Genomic DNA, 13,004 nt, shown 5'->3' with positions numbered 1-13,004 from the left:
TTGAGCCTCAACTCACTCCCTCCTTTGTGTAAAGAAAATAAAACTTGTGCCCGGCCCACCCAAAAGTGCTGCTGGAAAACCTCCAGATACTAGACAGATGAAGATGGCATTGGAATTACTAAGTCACTGGGAGTCGCATTTCAGCTCAGTATGAAAAAAACTTCCTAACACTGGGAGATGCTCTAAGAAGGAGGGAGCTGCCTTGGGAGGTCCTAAGGTCCCTAACACTCTCTTCAAGCAGGGTTGACTGACCATCTGTCAGGGGTCTGACCGAAGATCTGTGCTTGGGGAGGAGTCAGACGTGGTAGTCATTGAAGTTCCTTCTAATTCTAGGATTTTGTTGCTCAAGTTCCTTAGTCCCTTTCTAGCTACATTTGCTCAAAACTAGGGCATGGGACAAGCCCAGACACTTTAACTCCATGCAGGGAACACCTCCTTCCCACTAACTGTCCTTGCCCCCAACTTGTTCATCCCCATCGGGTCTGTTTCCTCTGTTTCTAGCCTGGCTCTGGGCCTGGCCAAAGAGCAGGCACTACATAAATCCTTGCTGACAGCAGTCAGTCCTGGAGGGGAAAGCATAAAACCATGCCGCCAGCCCATTTCTACCCTATTTGTTTTCCTACTGTATTTTCTCCTCTCCCCTAGTGTTTTTAGTGCTAAGGCCCCGCCTCTCACTTTGAGGTCCAGCTCCTCCTGTCTCCTTGGTGACATCCTCTCTTCAGAGCATCTCCACTGGCTCCTCGTCTGCCCATAACTTACCTTCATCCTGACCTGTCCCCCCACCCCCTTTTCTGAACAAGGGCCTGCCCCTGTCTGTGTTCTCACCAGCGCTTTGCACTGTGGCTTCCACCCTGGCCATTCTAAGGAAAGTGCTCTGCCCAAAGTCACTGGCAGTCTCCCAAGGGCCAAATCCAGTGGCCTTTCTTCAGTCCCCATCATCCTCTACCAGCCTGGAGCACAAGACCCTGGTTATTCCTCCCTCGCTTTTGAAACTTCCATTTGCTGGTCTCACACTGTCCACATTTGCTTATTCCTTCTCTCCCTTCCCTGTCTTGCTGAGAATCTATCCTTCATCCTCTTCTCCTCTCAGAGAACCCGCTTATGATGAGGTCTCCATCTGGCAGCACTGTCTCTTCTCCTGGGCTCTACCCTAGCAGATGGTCCTGCCTCAATGTCCCACTGGCCCCTAAAACTCAAAATGAAACACAAAACAAGCTGCCCCAAAACCCCAACTTCAAAATGACCTTCTCTGTCTTTGTTCATGCCACCCAACCTTCTCCCCAATGTGTGTTTTTCAGATTAGTTGGGATCATTTCTTTATGTGAGAAGTAGCTTTGTTGTTTAAAAGGTAACCTTTACAGAGAAGAAAATTACTTTGCGTGACTTAAATGCGGAGGTGAATGGAATTTCTCTGACCTATTAGCTGCTTTCCTGTAAAGAAACCAGTAAGGTCCCCTTGTTTTACCTTTAGCTCTTTCTACTGCTGAGTGACAAAGAAATGAAATTTGTGATCATATGATCGCATATGATCATAGACTACAGAAGAGTCACTTGGCAGAAATCTCATTGGCCTGAAGAGAAGCATTTTAAACAATGCATGTAAAGAGCAAACAAGAAAACATCCAGTCCCACCTCAGAACATTACCTTGTTTGGAATCCCCAGGAAAGACACCAATGAGTTTCATTAGTGACTGGTTATGACTCTAGCAATTCTGACCAACGTTTCCATTGGCCTTCTAACAGCTGTCCCTCTTTAGACACTGCTCTCCTGTCACCCACACTGCTGAGTTATGGAGACCATCCGTGGCACTGGCCCCAGCCAGCCCCAGCAGCTCCGTAGGTGTGTGATGGAAGGTTAAGGGAACTCTTCTGGGCCCTGACCGCCTCAGGCCACATGCCCCAGGCTACCTTCCCCCATCTGGCCAATTCTTTACCTTTTCTGCTTTGTCTGCCTTCTCTTTCTCCTTCTCTTCTTTCTTCTTCTTCTTCTCGCTCTGTCCATCAGGGTGGAAGACTGGTGGTGGTGGTGGCGGAGGCGTGGCTCCGGGGAAAGGTGTGCTGGTTGGGGGCGGGGGGCCGGGACTTGTGCCAGGGGCGTCTCCCCCAGCTGAGGCCGAAGAGGAGAGTCCAGGGCTCTTCTTGGACTTGGAGTGCCGCTTCTCCTTGTGTCTCTCTTTGTCCTTTTTCTTCTTGCTCTTCTTGGACTTCTTCTTCTTCTTGATCTCCCGGTAAGAGTCGTCGATCACCAGTTCACCAGCTTCCAGCTCGGCTCCTGAGGATGAGCCTGACTCCAGGGCGGGCTCGAGGCTGGAGAGCTCGTAGTCGGTGCCATGGGGTTCTGAAAAGATGGACACATCGGACCCGAAGCCTTCAGGGCCAGGAGAGGGGTGCTGCTCCGGGGTTGGCTTGTGCTTCTTCCTGGCTGTTTTTAGGAAACTCTGCAGCTCGTGCCCGAGGAGGAAAGTGCCCTGCTCATCTCGAGCTGATTTCTTGGAGGACTTTTTTGTTGTCCCTTGTGGAGGAGCATTTTGGAAAGGCTCCTCGTCACCTGTCCTGCTTTCCTTCTCCTTGGGAGAGAGAATAAGTTTCATTTTTAAGCCATCTGGTTCTCGCAGGGTCAAGGTCTCTGTATTAACATAAAGCGGTTTCATTTTTTTGGCCTTGTGGAAGCCACCGTCCTCAAGGGAGAGCTCCCCGCTACTGCCGCTGCTCCCCTTCTTCCTGGGGTGCTGCTCTTTTTTGCTTTCTGAGTAGCTCGAGGAGCTAAAGGAAGAAAATGAGGATTTCTCCCCAGTCTTTCTGGGGGGCTTGGAGCCTGTTGCAAGGGGGGATGTGATGGCCTTCAGCAGGTCCATGGCTGTATCGGAGGGCGGGGGACTTGGCACCACCTTCTTCTTTTTCTTCTGTGACGACTCCAAAGGCGAAAGATCTGAAAATCATCAAAAGGAAGACAGTTTCAGAATGATGGGAGGCAATGTCTGATGTACTTCCCCTTCTCACCAGATACCCCACCAGCAGGAGGAAGAAAGAGGCCAATAGGAAGGGGAGAGGGGTGACCCTCCAAATGGTTCACAGCACTCAGAAGTGAATGCCCACGCATGTCCTGGCTTGGTGTGACCGCTTGCCTCTGGACCTGGGAGGCAGCGGGCCACTCAGGAGTCTTCGCAGGCAACCAAACAGAGCACACCCCAGAGGATGGAACAGAGCTGTGGGATTAAGGTAGGTTATAATTTAGAATTCTGAGTATCATCTGGCTTTGTGTCCAGGCCAAACCCACTGGGGAAAAGGGTTAGTCTCTTCAGCTGTGCTTATTACATGGCCAAGAAAAACTGGTCTTAGTCAGGAGTGGCTATGCAGTTATGTTCCAGAAGAGGGAGAGGTGACCCACAGGTGCAGGCCAGAGGGCATGAAAACCACATGTGGCAAAGGGGGTGCGAGAGAGGAATGGGCAGAAGACGAGTGGATGGCGGGGGGGGAGAGGGAACCTGGTACCTGGTGTATCACAAATGAAGATTGTTCTTCTATGCTGAATCCTCCACAATCCCAGCCCTCCACCTCTCTCCTCCTTCACACTGGTTTATCGGCAATCAGAACAAGAACCACTGTCCTGTTAAATAGGCCACTGAGTCAGCAACATCTGGAGCCCCTTCCCTTGCCCCGACTCCTGTGGTGCCCTCCTGTCCTCACCTCCATAGCAGGACTCGCCGGAGGAATGCTTCCTCCTCCTCTTGTGCGCGTCCGTGCCCAGGGAGAAGAGAGCTCTCTCCTAGAACCAAGGGAGAGGGACAGGCATTGACGGCTGTTCAAGGAGGCAAGTCAAGAACTCTTCAGAACCATGCTCTGCTCCCTGTCCATTCATGACTTCAGAAACAAATAAATGAAACAAAAAAAGGAAAAAAAAAACCAGCACAGGAGACAGGTTCTCTCTTTGTTAGTTGTGAGAGGGCACAGCTGCGCCTTTCCTGAACGATCAGTTGCTTACCTTCAACCTCTTCTTGGAGGACTTCCTGACCTGAGCAGCAATCTCTTCCTCTTCTCTTAAAAGATCCTTGTAAGAACGCTTCTTCTCTCGTTGGCTCCGGCCAGTCACCAGTCCTATGTCCTCCAAACTCTGGTCACCATCAAAGCAATCTGAAAGCCATATGAGCACATGAGAAAAGAATACAAGGAGTTTGATCAATTCTTCAATTCCAGTACACATAAGGCCGTAGCCCCTCTGCACCATAATGATGGTTGATAATTCCACCAGAGGAAAGGGCCTGGATCCAAGAGGAGAGGATGATTTCTCCATCCCCCCAGCAGGAATTCCAGAACCAACACCTGCAGTAGTACAAACACCTAACACCCACCCTCGGGTGGGGTCTCTTGTTCTCAGTTCTCAATTAGGCAGTGGTCAAGAGCACTGCAAAGGGCAGGCTTGGAAGAAGAAAGTTTAGTGTGCTCTGCTTCTGTGTGGGAGGCCAAACTGTGGTTCCTATCCCCAATCTCTTGCTCCATGGAGCTGGCAAGGTCCAAGAGTGCTGCAGAAGCTCAGCCCAGGAAAACAGAAGCTAACATTCCATGTTCTCATGCTGGCCCCCCCTGTCTTGCTTTTTCATCTCCATGGACCCAGTCTGGGAATGCTGTAGAGACTGGGCCTCCTAAGGACAGTGCTCTGGACCATCCTAGGAGAGAGCAGGCTGCGATTCTCAGTCCTGGCCTCTCACTCCATGGCCCGCAGGGACTGAAGAGGGCACCCCCTCTGGAATGCTTCGCAGACTAAGGACTCATACCTTCTTTCTTCCTGGAGTCATCATAAGCCATGGCCGTCCTGCAGGACCTGAGAATGTGGCGCCGTTTCCAGACTCCTTCCCGGCTACAGGACCAGGCCTGAGAAACAAAGAATGAAAACCTTCCTGTGAGGGGAATCACTGTGGAGGCCAAGAAGGCTTCCAGATGGAAATGAGTAGTCATCCACTGAAGGAAAGGGCAGCGAGAAACAAAGGGGCATCTTGTCACCTCCTCACATTCCCTGTAAATCTAGAGGGATTCAGATTGCAGAAGGTGCACCAGACCTAATCACGTGGCTTGATTCATAATATATAAAGTTGTGCTTCTTGGAAGTACAAATTCCTATGCCAAAAAAGGCCTGTCAAGAATGCCTGATACAACTGAGCAGGGTGAAAAGGCCTAAGTCAGTGGGCTAGGTTCATTCCTGGCCACAGGCTACAAAGATCCGGGAGGCTGTTGGACAAACAGATTACATTGTACGTACAAAAAGAGCGTAAGAAAATGATGACAGAAGGGAATCTATTGTGTTGCAATTTCAATAAACAGGTGGATATCACTGTAGCAATGTTATATAGCTCTTCAGAGTAGAATTTTTACAAAAGGATTTTGTCAGGCTAAAAAATTTATCAAAATAGTTGAAAAAGTAAGTGACTCATGCTAAATGGCTCAATGGTATATTTCAACACTAGCGAAATGATTTTTAACTGCATTGTTTCGGCAAAAAGGACGTTATTTTCCTGAATGGAGATGAATCTGAATCAGCAAAAAATGTTAAGATTGTCATGTATTACTAGCATTCACAGTAACTTGAAAGTTTATAAATACTCTAGAATTAAATGAAAAAGATCTACTAGGATTCAAGTTCATAAGTTGTTTTTTTTTTTTAACATCAAAGATGGCCCCGTTAATTTGTTAAGTACAGAAATAACTGAAGTCTATCAAATATCCTAAGGGATATAACATGTCACAAGACAGCAGCACACATATCTTTGCAGGGGATTCCAAGGACTCTAGACACTCAGTATATTTACACTACACACTAGTCTATAAACTAGGTATTGGAAATTTTCACATGAAACCAATAAATAACTTAGATTCTTACTCTGGCTTGGCAGTTATTTAAAATGTATTTTACATTCATATTGAAGATTTAGAAATTTTAAGGATGCTTCACTAGGTAATACTCATCAAGGAGATGTTATAATGTTGAGGGGAACTAGATTAAAAAGAGGGGAATTAAAATTCTGTATAATTGCTATATATATATACACACACATATATATGTATGTGTGTGTGTGTACACACATATACACTCCTTTAGATGGGGGGAACACTTTGTCAACAAATAAAAATCAAAAAAGATCTGTGCTGTTTTACAAAGCAGGAAGTGGAAATGAAGAACAGACTTGGTGGAAGCCAGAGAAGTCAGACAGACTAACCCTACGGGAATTACTGGCCTTACCTTCTTATTGTTGGGAAAGAAGGGGAACCAGAGAAAGGGGTTGGGGGGCATATGCAATATTTCCTACATCCCTGAAGTTAGTACTGGATACCCCAGTTCTAAACCAGGCCCCTGATGTCTTCACCTTTCCACCTAGCTAGTGATGGCACCAATGGAGTAATGAAAGGTACTTCCTCTTTATTCCTCAAAAGTTTTAAAGCTATTTTATTAACTCCGTATGTTTCAAGGTGATGAACTTGTCAGAGATAGATCATTTTCTTCTGACAAAGGTTTCCACTGCTAAAAAATATAGCAATTTGAGAACTCAAGGATAGTAAGAGCCTAAGAGTCAATCCTGTTTAACTAAGTAAAACTGAAGAAAGTGAACAGGGAAATAATCACAAAATACTCAGTGACATTGAATATTGTCACTGACGTGTAAAGAAGTAAAAAAAGTCTCTTCTTTTTAAATTTTAAAAGCTGGGACAAAGATAGAGCCTAGAAATTATACTCAAAACCTCATCTGAACGTCAAAAGGCCGTATAATGGGTTCCACAGTGGGAACGGAAACATTCAAGAAAAGCCTAAGAAAGAACAGGGTGAAGATGATTTACTTAGCCTATAAAAAGAGCATTTCTTAAAACTGCCAGTGGATTTAAAAATTTGCTTGGGATGAGAAACAGACCAATAAGGAGCTACTCATCCCAGGAGAGGTAAAACCAGATTACTTTGTACACTGTTACTAGGAATCCCACTGCTACATTTTTTTTTAAACAACATGCAGATGTAATCTAATAAATTAGAAAAAGATGCTGAGATGACTAATATCTCTTTAAAAAAGAAAGCATGGCCTGAATTTGGAAATCTGCAGTGAGATGCACACTGGACTGTTTTAGCCATAATGTGTAGAAATTAATTTCTATAGTCTTTAAAAACAACATGTTAATCCAGTATGCAGCTGTTGGCTTTCTCTGCTGATTGCTAGAAAGAAAAGATGGGGGGCGGGGGAGATAAGGTTTTAGAGATCAGTGTTAAACGTAGAGTCTAGTCAAGTTCTGACCCATTGCTATCATGAGTCCCCTAACAGGACTTGGGTTTTATGACAGAGGGAGTTAAACTCAGGGAGCAGGTCTTGAAGGACACCAATTCAGGAAAAATGTTCAAAAGATTAGTTTCGTCTTTCCTACAGAAAACAGGCCTTAATTAAACCCTATAAAATGGCAAAATACATCTGGGGATTCCTTAAACTTGGAAATGAAGATCAAACTTCAGTGAGCTAAGAAAATACAACTGACCCTCAAGACAGGAGGGAAGCTGAAACTCTAGAGGGGCGAGAGGCACTTTAAGCACACAAAGAGACAATTCTGAAAAATGTTTAAGAAGATCTATGGATCCTTTGGCATTTTTATATAAGATGTGGAAAGGGGGTTATTTGATATGATATACTTTAAATGAAAAATCTAGACTTACAATGCTAAAAGTTTCAAAATTTGATTTAAAAATCGCTTAAGTCCCAGCTAACATTAAAAAGCTTTTTCTTCCTGGGGTGCGATCTGATTATGGCAAAAGAACAAAGTAAAATCTATAAACTGGACATTTTAGATCCAGGAATTGCTGAGAATCAAGATGCTGTCTTCCAAACTGCCTCATTTTCTTCCCAAACTTGTCTTTTGGAGGCTGTGAGTGTCGGCCAATGCAGCTCCAGATGCTTCTTCCAGCATCTCCAGAGTCTCTGCTAGCTCCAAAGTGCATCTCTCCAACGATTTCCAGAGGCATCTTCTCACTTCTGTCCCAGGTTCTTCTCATAGCACAGAATTCCAGCCTTCAGCCAGGGCACCCTAACTTTCCCCGGATCTCTGCAGCACTCCTAGCCCCTACCAGCTCTGCAAGTTTCTGAGCTACAGACAAGCTGGGATGGAGACAGATGTCTTTGTACCCAGAAAGAGGCTCAGCTAGTACCAATAACTCATTACTAAGAGAAATGAGAATTTATGGCAATAGTTCATTTAAAAACAATGCCAAAAAACCTCCACCAATACAAATTTTGCCCAATAAACAGGATTTGTTTGTACTCAGGTAAGTTTTATTTTTTGAGCTGTAGTAAGAATGTGAAATCAGCAGTGACCAGCTTGGCCAACAGAAGGTAGGAATACGAATCTTCTCCCTCAGAGTATACAATACCATGCAATACGGTATTATATTCTGTGAGAGGAAATTAAATATGATTTCTGTCCTGCAAATAGGCAATCCCATTAGTGAAGTATGTTCAAAGTACACTATAGGAGAAAATGCATACAAAATCCATTATTGATTCAAATACCTAAGGCCACCATTGTTCCCCCTGCAAAACCAGGGGGGCCTGGTGGACACCTCTGCAGCAACTGCTAGACTAGCAAAGGCTGAGGACAAGGGAATGAAGAGAGCCTTTCCATTCTTCTCCCTATGGATCACAGCACAGCAGACCTGGAAGGGACCTCAGAAATGACCTAATCCAACCTCCTCAACTGACCCAGAGGCCCAGAGAAGGGCCGTGACTTGCCCTAGCATCAAGGGCTCTTAACTTTTCCTGTGCATGGACCCCTTTGGTAGTCTGGCCAAACTTTTATGGGTCACTTCTCAACAATGTTTTTAGATGCACGAAATAAAAGGCACAGGATTACAAAGCAATTACATTGAAAAAGTGATCAAAACACATTTTTAAAAAGTTCGTGGACCTTTTGTGAAGAACCACTGCCACACATTACAATTTATAATAATTAATGCATCAATTCTTAATCATGGAATCTGGAGCTAAGAAGGATCTTAGAGATGACCCAGGGTCCCTTCCCTCCACAAACTTGTCTAGCATATACCACCTGAGGTTCTTCTTTTGCTCCATCCTACCCTTTTCTTCTATTAGCCCAGCATAGCTGCCTTCCCTACAGCAGGCATGTAATAGATGGGTGTTAAATGAAGAAACCAAAGAGCAAAAGAAATTGACTTGTCCAGTCATGACCTAGTGCGCTGGACAGTGTGAGATTTGGAGTTAGAGGGCCTGGGTTCTAATCCTAGCCCCATTACTCAATCCCTGTATGATTTGAGGCACATCGCTTCTCTTTGTCAGGTTTTATTTTCAATCTGTAAGATGAAGGGCTCCAATGAATGAAGTTGGACTAACGAGTCCAACTAGGCTAAGTGGTGGATAGATTTCAAGAGTTCTGGGAACTTGGATGGGAGAAAACATGACATCTTCATTTCAATATAATTGGTTTCATTCAATATAAGTTGTATGCACTCAAAAACATTATCTGAAGAGGTAGAAAGTACTACCAAGTCATCAGAGGGATCTACGATACAAAAAAGATTAAGAACTTCTCTAAGGACTTCCTCCGGGATCTATAGGGAAATACAAGGTATTTAGTGGAAGGGCAATAAGAAGTTGGCCTGGCTGGAGAGTGAGGATGAGTTCATGAGGAAGCCTCCAGGCACACCAAACCCCCAGGAAGGACCAAGGACTTATCAGAATCAGAACTTTGCAGAGAATGAATGGCCTCCCGGGGCAGTGCCCCTGACTGGGGTCTAATCACAGCTGGATGGCCAGCTATTTGTTAACAGGCTGGAGATGGACTGCAACTCAGCTCCCGGCTGGCCTCTTTACCCCCTTCAGATTCTATGTGTCTATGAAGCAGCAGGATTCAAACCCAGAGCAGCTAGCTCCAAATCCACTCCTTTCTCCAATACCTTGTTGCTTTCCCCAGGGTGAAAACAAAGCTCCCAAATTACCCAGGGAGGCAGCTGACTTGATGGAAAGCTTTGTATACAGAGGTACTGGGTTCGAGGACCTTAGCTCTGCTACCTGCTCAATCTAAGAAGCCTTTATTAAGTGCCTACTGTGTGCCAGGAGCTGTGTGAGGCCCCAGAGACACCTCATGGTGGGGCACGCCTTCCTAACTGAAACCCCAGTGAAGAGCATGACCTCTCAGCTCTCTTTTAGGGAGAAATCCCAGGATCCAGCTCTGGAGACAAGGCTAACACACACAGCACATTATTGATAATAATCCAAGAGGAGATATGGGGGGGATTGCACATGCCCTCGGGTCCCTCTAACAAGTTACTGACACATTCATTGTGCACACCATTGAAGTCTTCACTTCGCATGGTGGTTGCACCAATGTGAGCATGACTTCTCCTGTGTCTCAGCAGAAAGTGCTCCCTCCCGAGCTTCTGCTGCAGAGCCTCAGAAGACAGTGAGGCTGGAGCACAGCCTGGCCACACGGTCACCCTGAAAACCCTGCCAGCCCTTGGATTCCCCTGAAGTGGCTTCCTAGACCATTAGGCACTGGAGCAGGGCTCTGGGGGGGAAATATCAAGCTAAAACATAGGACAAGCCCCTTTCCCCTCTCTGTTTGTTTCCTCATCTGTAAAACTGCAGGCTAGGACTAGGGTATTAGGTCCTTTCTGGCTTGAAATCTAGGCTCTTTGTGAGCCACTAGGCTGGGAATGAAAACATCTGGATTGTAGTTTCTGCCCCTCTGTCTGGTTCTCCCTAGTACCTAGAACACAGCCCTGGAGCTTAATAAATGCTTGTTGGACTAGACTGCTCATCTGTAAAAACAGGGGGTTATCTTAAGTGACCTGTCAGGCCCCTTCCGGCTCCAACTCTGTGAACCCCAGACTGGAGATCAGATGACCTCTCTAGTGCCTGCCAGCTCTAAATCTAAGCAGGATCCTCTCTTGCCTAGCTGAGGGAGCTGACTTCAGTTCTGGTCCCTTCTCTGGGGACTGGGCTTTGTCTTTGGATCTCGGGTGCTTAGGGCACAATGGGCATCTGAAACAGGCTCAAGCCAGTTGTGTTGCACCAGCTAACTTTTAAAAGTCCTCCCTAGGGCCATGATCTCCTGGCCTGGGGAGCAGAATCCCCATGTTTCCCTTCAGTGCCCACCTGAAAAACAGCTCTGGGCCAGATTATCCTTAAAGTCTCTTCCAGCTGGAATTGGGAATGAGGATGGATGAGTTCTGGTCCCTCCTGCGGGCTAATGGAAGAAGTCTGGGGTTCGAGTATGACTGCAACCACCTTCTACCTGTCTGGCCTTCAGCAAATTGTTTGCCTTCTGCAAGTCTCTGTTTCCACATCTATACCATGAGGGCCTGGAGGAAGTATTTAGCGTTCTAAGACACCTCTGGGTGTCAGTCTGCCCACCTGTTAAATGGGAGGGTGGACCCAGAAGGCCTCCAGGGTCCCCTTCTAATCTGTGACCCCCTCAATGGCTCTCAAGTTTCCTCATCTGTAAAATGAGGGGGCTGCACTAGATAGACTCTCAGGGCCCTTCCGGTTCTGAGTCTATGGGTCCAGGGGATCAGAACACTTGGACTCCCTGGTTCATTCCATACTCTTTCCCTTTTCTGTGCCTCAGTTTCCTGGTCTGTAAAATGAGGAAGGAGGGTGGCCTAGATAGCCACTGAGGTGCTTCCAGATTTAAATCTACGCTCCCATGACCCTTCTGGTCTGTTTCCCCAACATTATACAGGAAGGTGAGACTTGAAGGCCTTTGAGATCCCTTCTAGCTCAAGGTCTATGGCTCTATAGTCCTTTCTGTGACTCAGTTTCCTCCTCTATTAAATGAAGGAGTTGGATTGGGTCACTTCTAAAGTCTTTTCCAGGTGCTAGTTTAGAGTCCTTGGATTCTCTACACTAGGAGTCAGAAGACCTGAACACATACATGCACTCTGCACTCTTGCTTGTGTGGTGACTCAATTTCCCCATTTGTAAAAAACGAGGGGAGTTGAACTAGACCTCTCAGGTCCCCTCCAGCTCTAAGTCTGGTGTCCTCGGGTGCCCTGGCCTGGGGAGTCGGCCTCTCTGGGCTCCCAGGGGCATCCTCCTCTGCCTCCCTGCTCCGTGCCTCAGTTTCCCGGTCTGTAAGGCGGAAGGGGCCGGGTTGGACGGCACCGCGGTGCCTTCGGGTTCTAGGTACGGAGTCCCGGCGCGCTCCGGGCCCCTAGGCTCAAGGGCGAACTGCACGCACGCTCCCCGGACCCCCAACCCCGCGCCCGCCCGCCAGCTCCCAGCTACCGCCCAGCTCGGGGTCCCGCGCTCGCGCCCGCGGCCTCCAGGGCGCCCCCCGCGGCGGGGGCGGGCACTGGGCAGGCGCGGGGGGCGGGGCTGCCCCGGCCTCGCGCGCACCCGCGCGCGCGCGCGCGCCCGCCCCTGGCCCCCGCCGCCACTTTCCCGCCTTCTGTTTGAACGCGTCCCGCCCCCGTCGGCCCCGCTCCGGCCGCCTCGGGCCGCCGCCTCGCGCCGGGCCGCGGCCGCCACTCCAGTCCCCGGCTCGGGCCCGGGGCCTAGGCCGCGCGGCGCGGGAGGGCGGCCTGGGGCTGCAGGCGCGGGCCCGGGGCGGCGGCTGGGCGCGGGGCGGGGGTGGCGGGCGCCCGGGGGCCCCGGCCGGCCCGGGCGGGTGGGGTCGCTGCTCGGCGCTACCTTCACTCCGCGGGCCCGGCTCCCGCCTCAGCGCCGCCGACCGCCGCCATCTTGAGAGGGAGAGGAGAGCGGAGAGCCGCCAGGCCGCCGCAGCCGAGCGCCGAGCGCCTCCACCGCGGCGGGCAGCCGGGCCCGAGGGGTGGGGGGAGTGGGGGAGGGAGGGGAGGAGGGAGAAGAGAGAGGGGAGGAGCGCCGAGCGCATCGAATACCTGCCCAGCTCCTGGTCCAGCTCCCGCCCCTGCCCCGGCGCGCGCAATCTGCGCTGACTGCGCTACCCGCGCTACCCGCTGGAATAACGAATAACGATCAGAACAGCAGGTAGCGTCCGTCCGGCGC

The 13,004-nt window shown here is 48.7% G+C and overlaps 1 protein-coding gene across 3 annotated transcripts in view; it reads right to left on the bottom strand.

Moving 5' to 3' along the window:
* Positions 1 to 12,754, bottom strand: part of HMGXB4 (HMG-box containing 4) — a 31,501-nt gene extending 18,747 nt beyond the window's left edge. Inside the window, exons 1-6 of one of the 3 annotated variants that reach the window (XM_036761391.1) lie at positions 12,669 to 12,738; positions 4,773 to 4,869; positions 3,983 to 4,131; positions 3,688 to 3,766; positions 3,493 to 3,607; positions 1,935 to 2,929 (exon numbers count right to left, since the gene is read on the bottom strand). In XM_036761391.1, the coding sequence (XP_036617286.1) occupies positions 1,935 to 2,855 (921 nt within the window). In that variant the 5' untranslated portion in view covers positions 2,856 to 2,929; positions 3,493 to 3,607; positions 3,688 to 3,766; ... (1 more) ...; positions 4,773 to 4,869; positions 12,669 to 12,738. Of the gene's footprint in view, positions 1 to 1,934; positions 2,930 to 3,492; positions 3,608 to 3,687; positions 3,767 to 3,982; positions 4,132 to 4,772; positions 4,870 to 12,668 lie in introns of all 3 variants that reach the window. The other 2 variants (XM_036761390.1, XM_036761392.1) reach the window with 2 other exon arrangements.
* Positions 12,755 to 13,004: the final 250 nt, after the last annotated feature.

This window comes from Trichosurus vulpecula, chromosome 5 (genome assembly GCF_011100635.1).
Source record: "Trichosurus vulpecula isolate mTriVul1 chromosome 5, mTriVul1.pri, whole genome shotgun sequence".
In the NCBI taxonomy this organism is placed as follows: domain Eukaryota; kingdom Metazoa; phylum Chordata; class Mammalia; order Diprotodontia; family Phalangeridae; genus Trichosurus; species Trichosurus vulpecula.
This window is presented reverse-complemented; position numbering and strand designations above follow the sequence as displayed.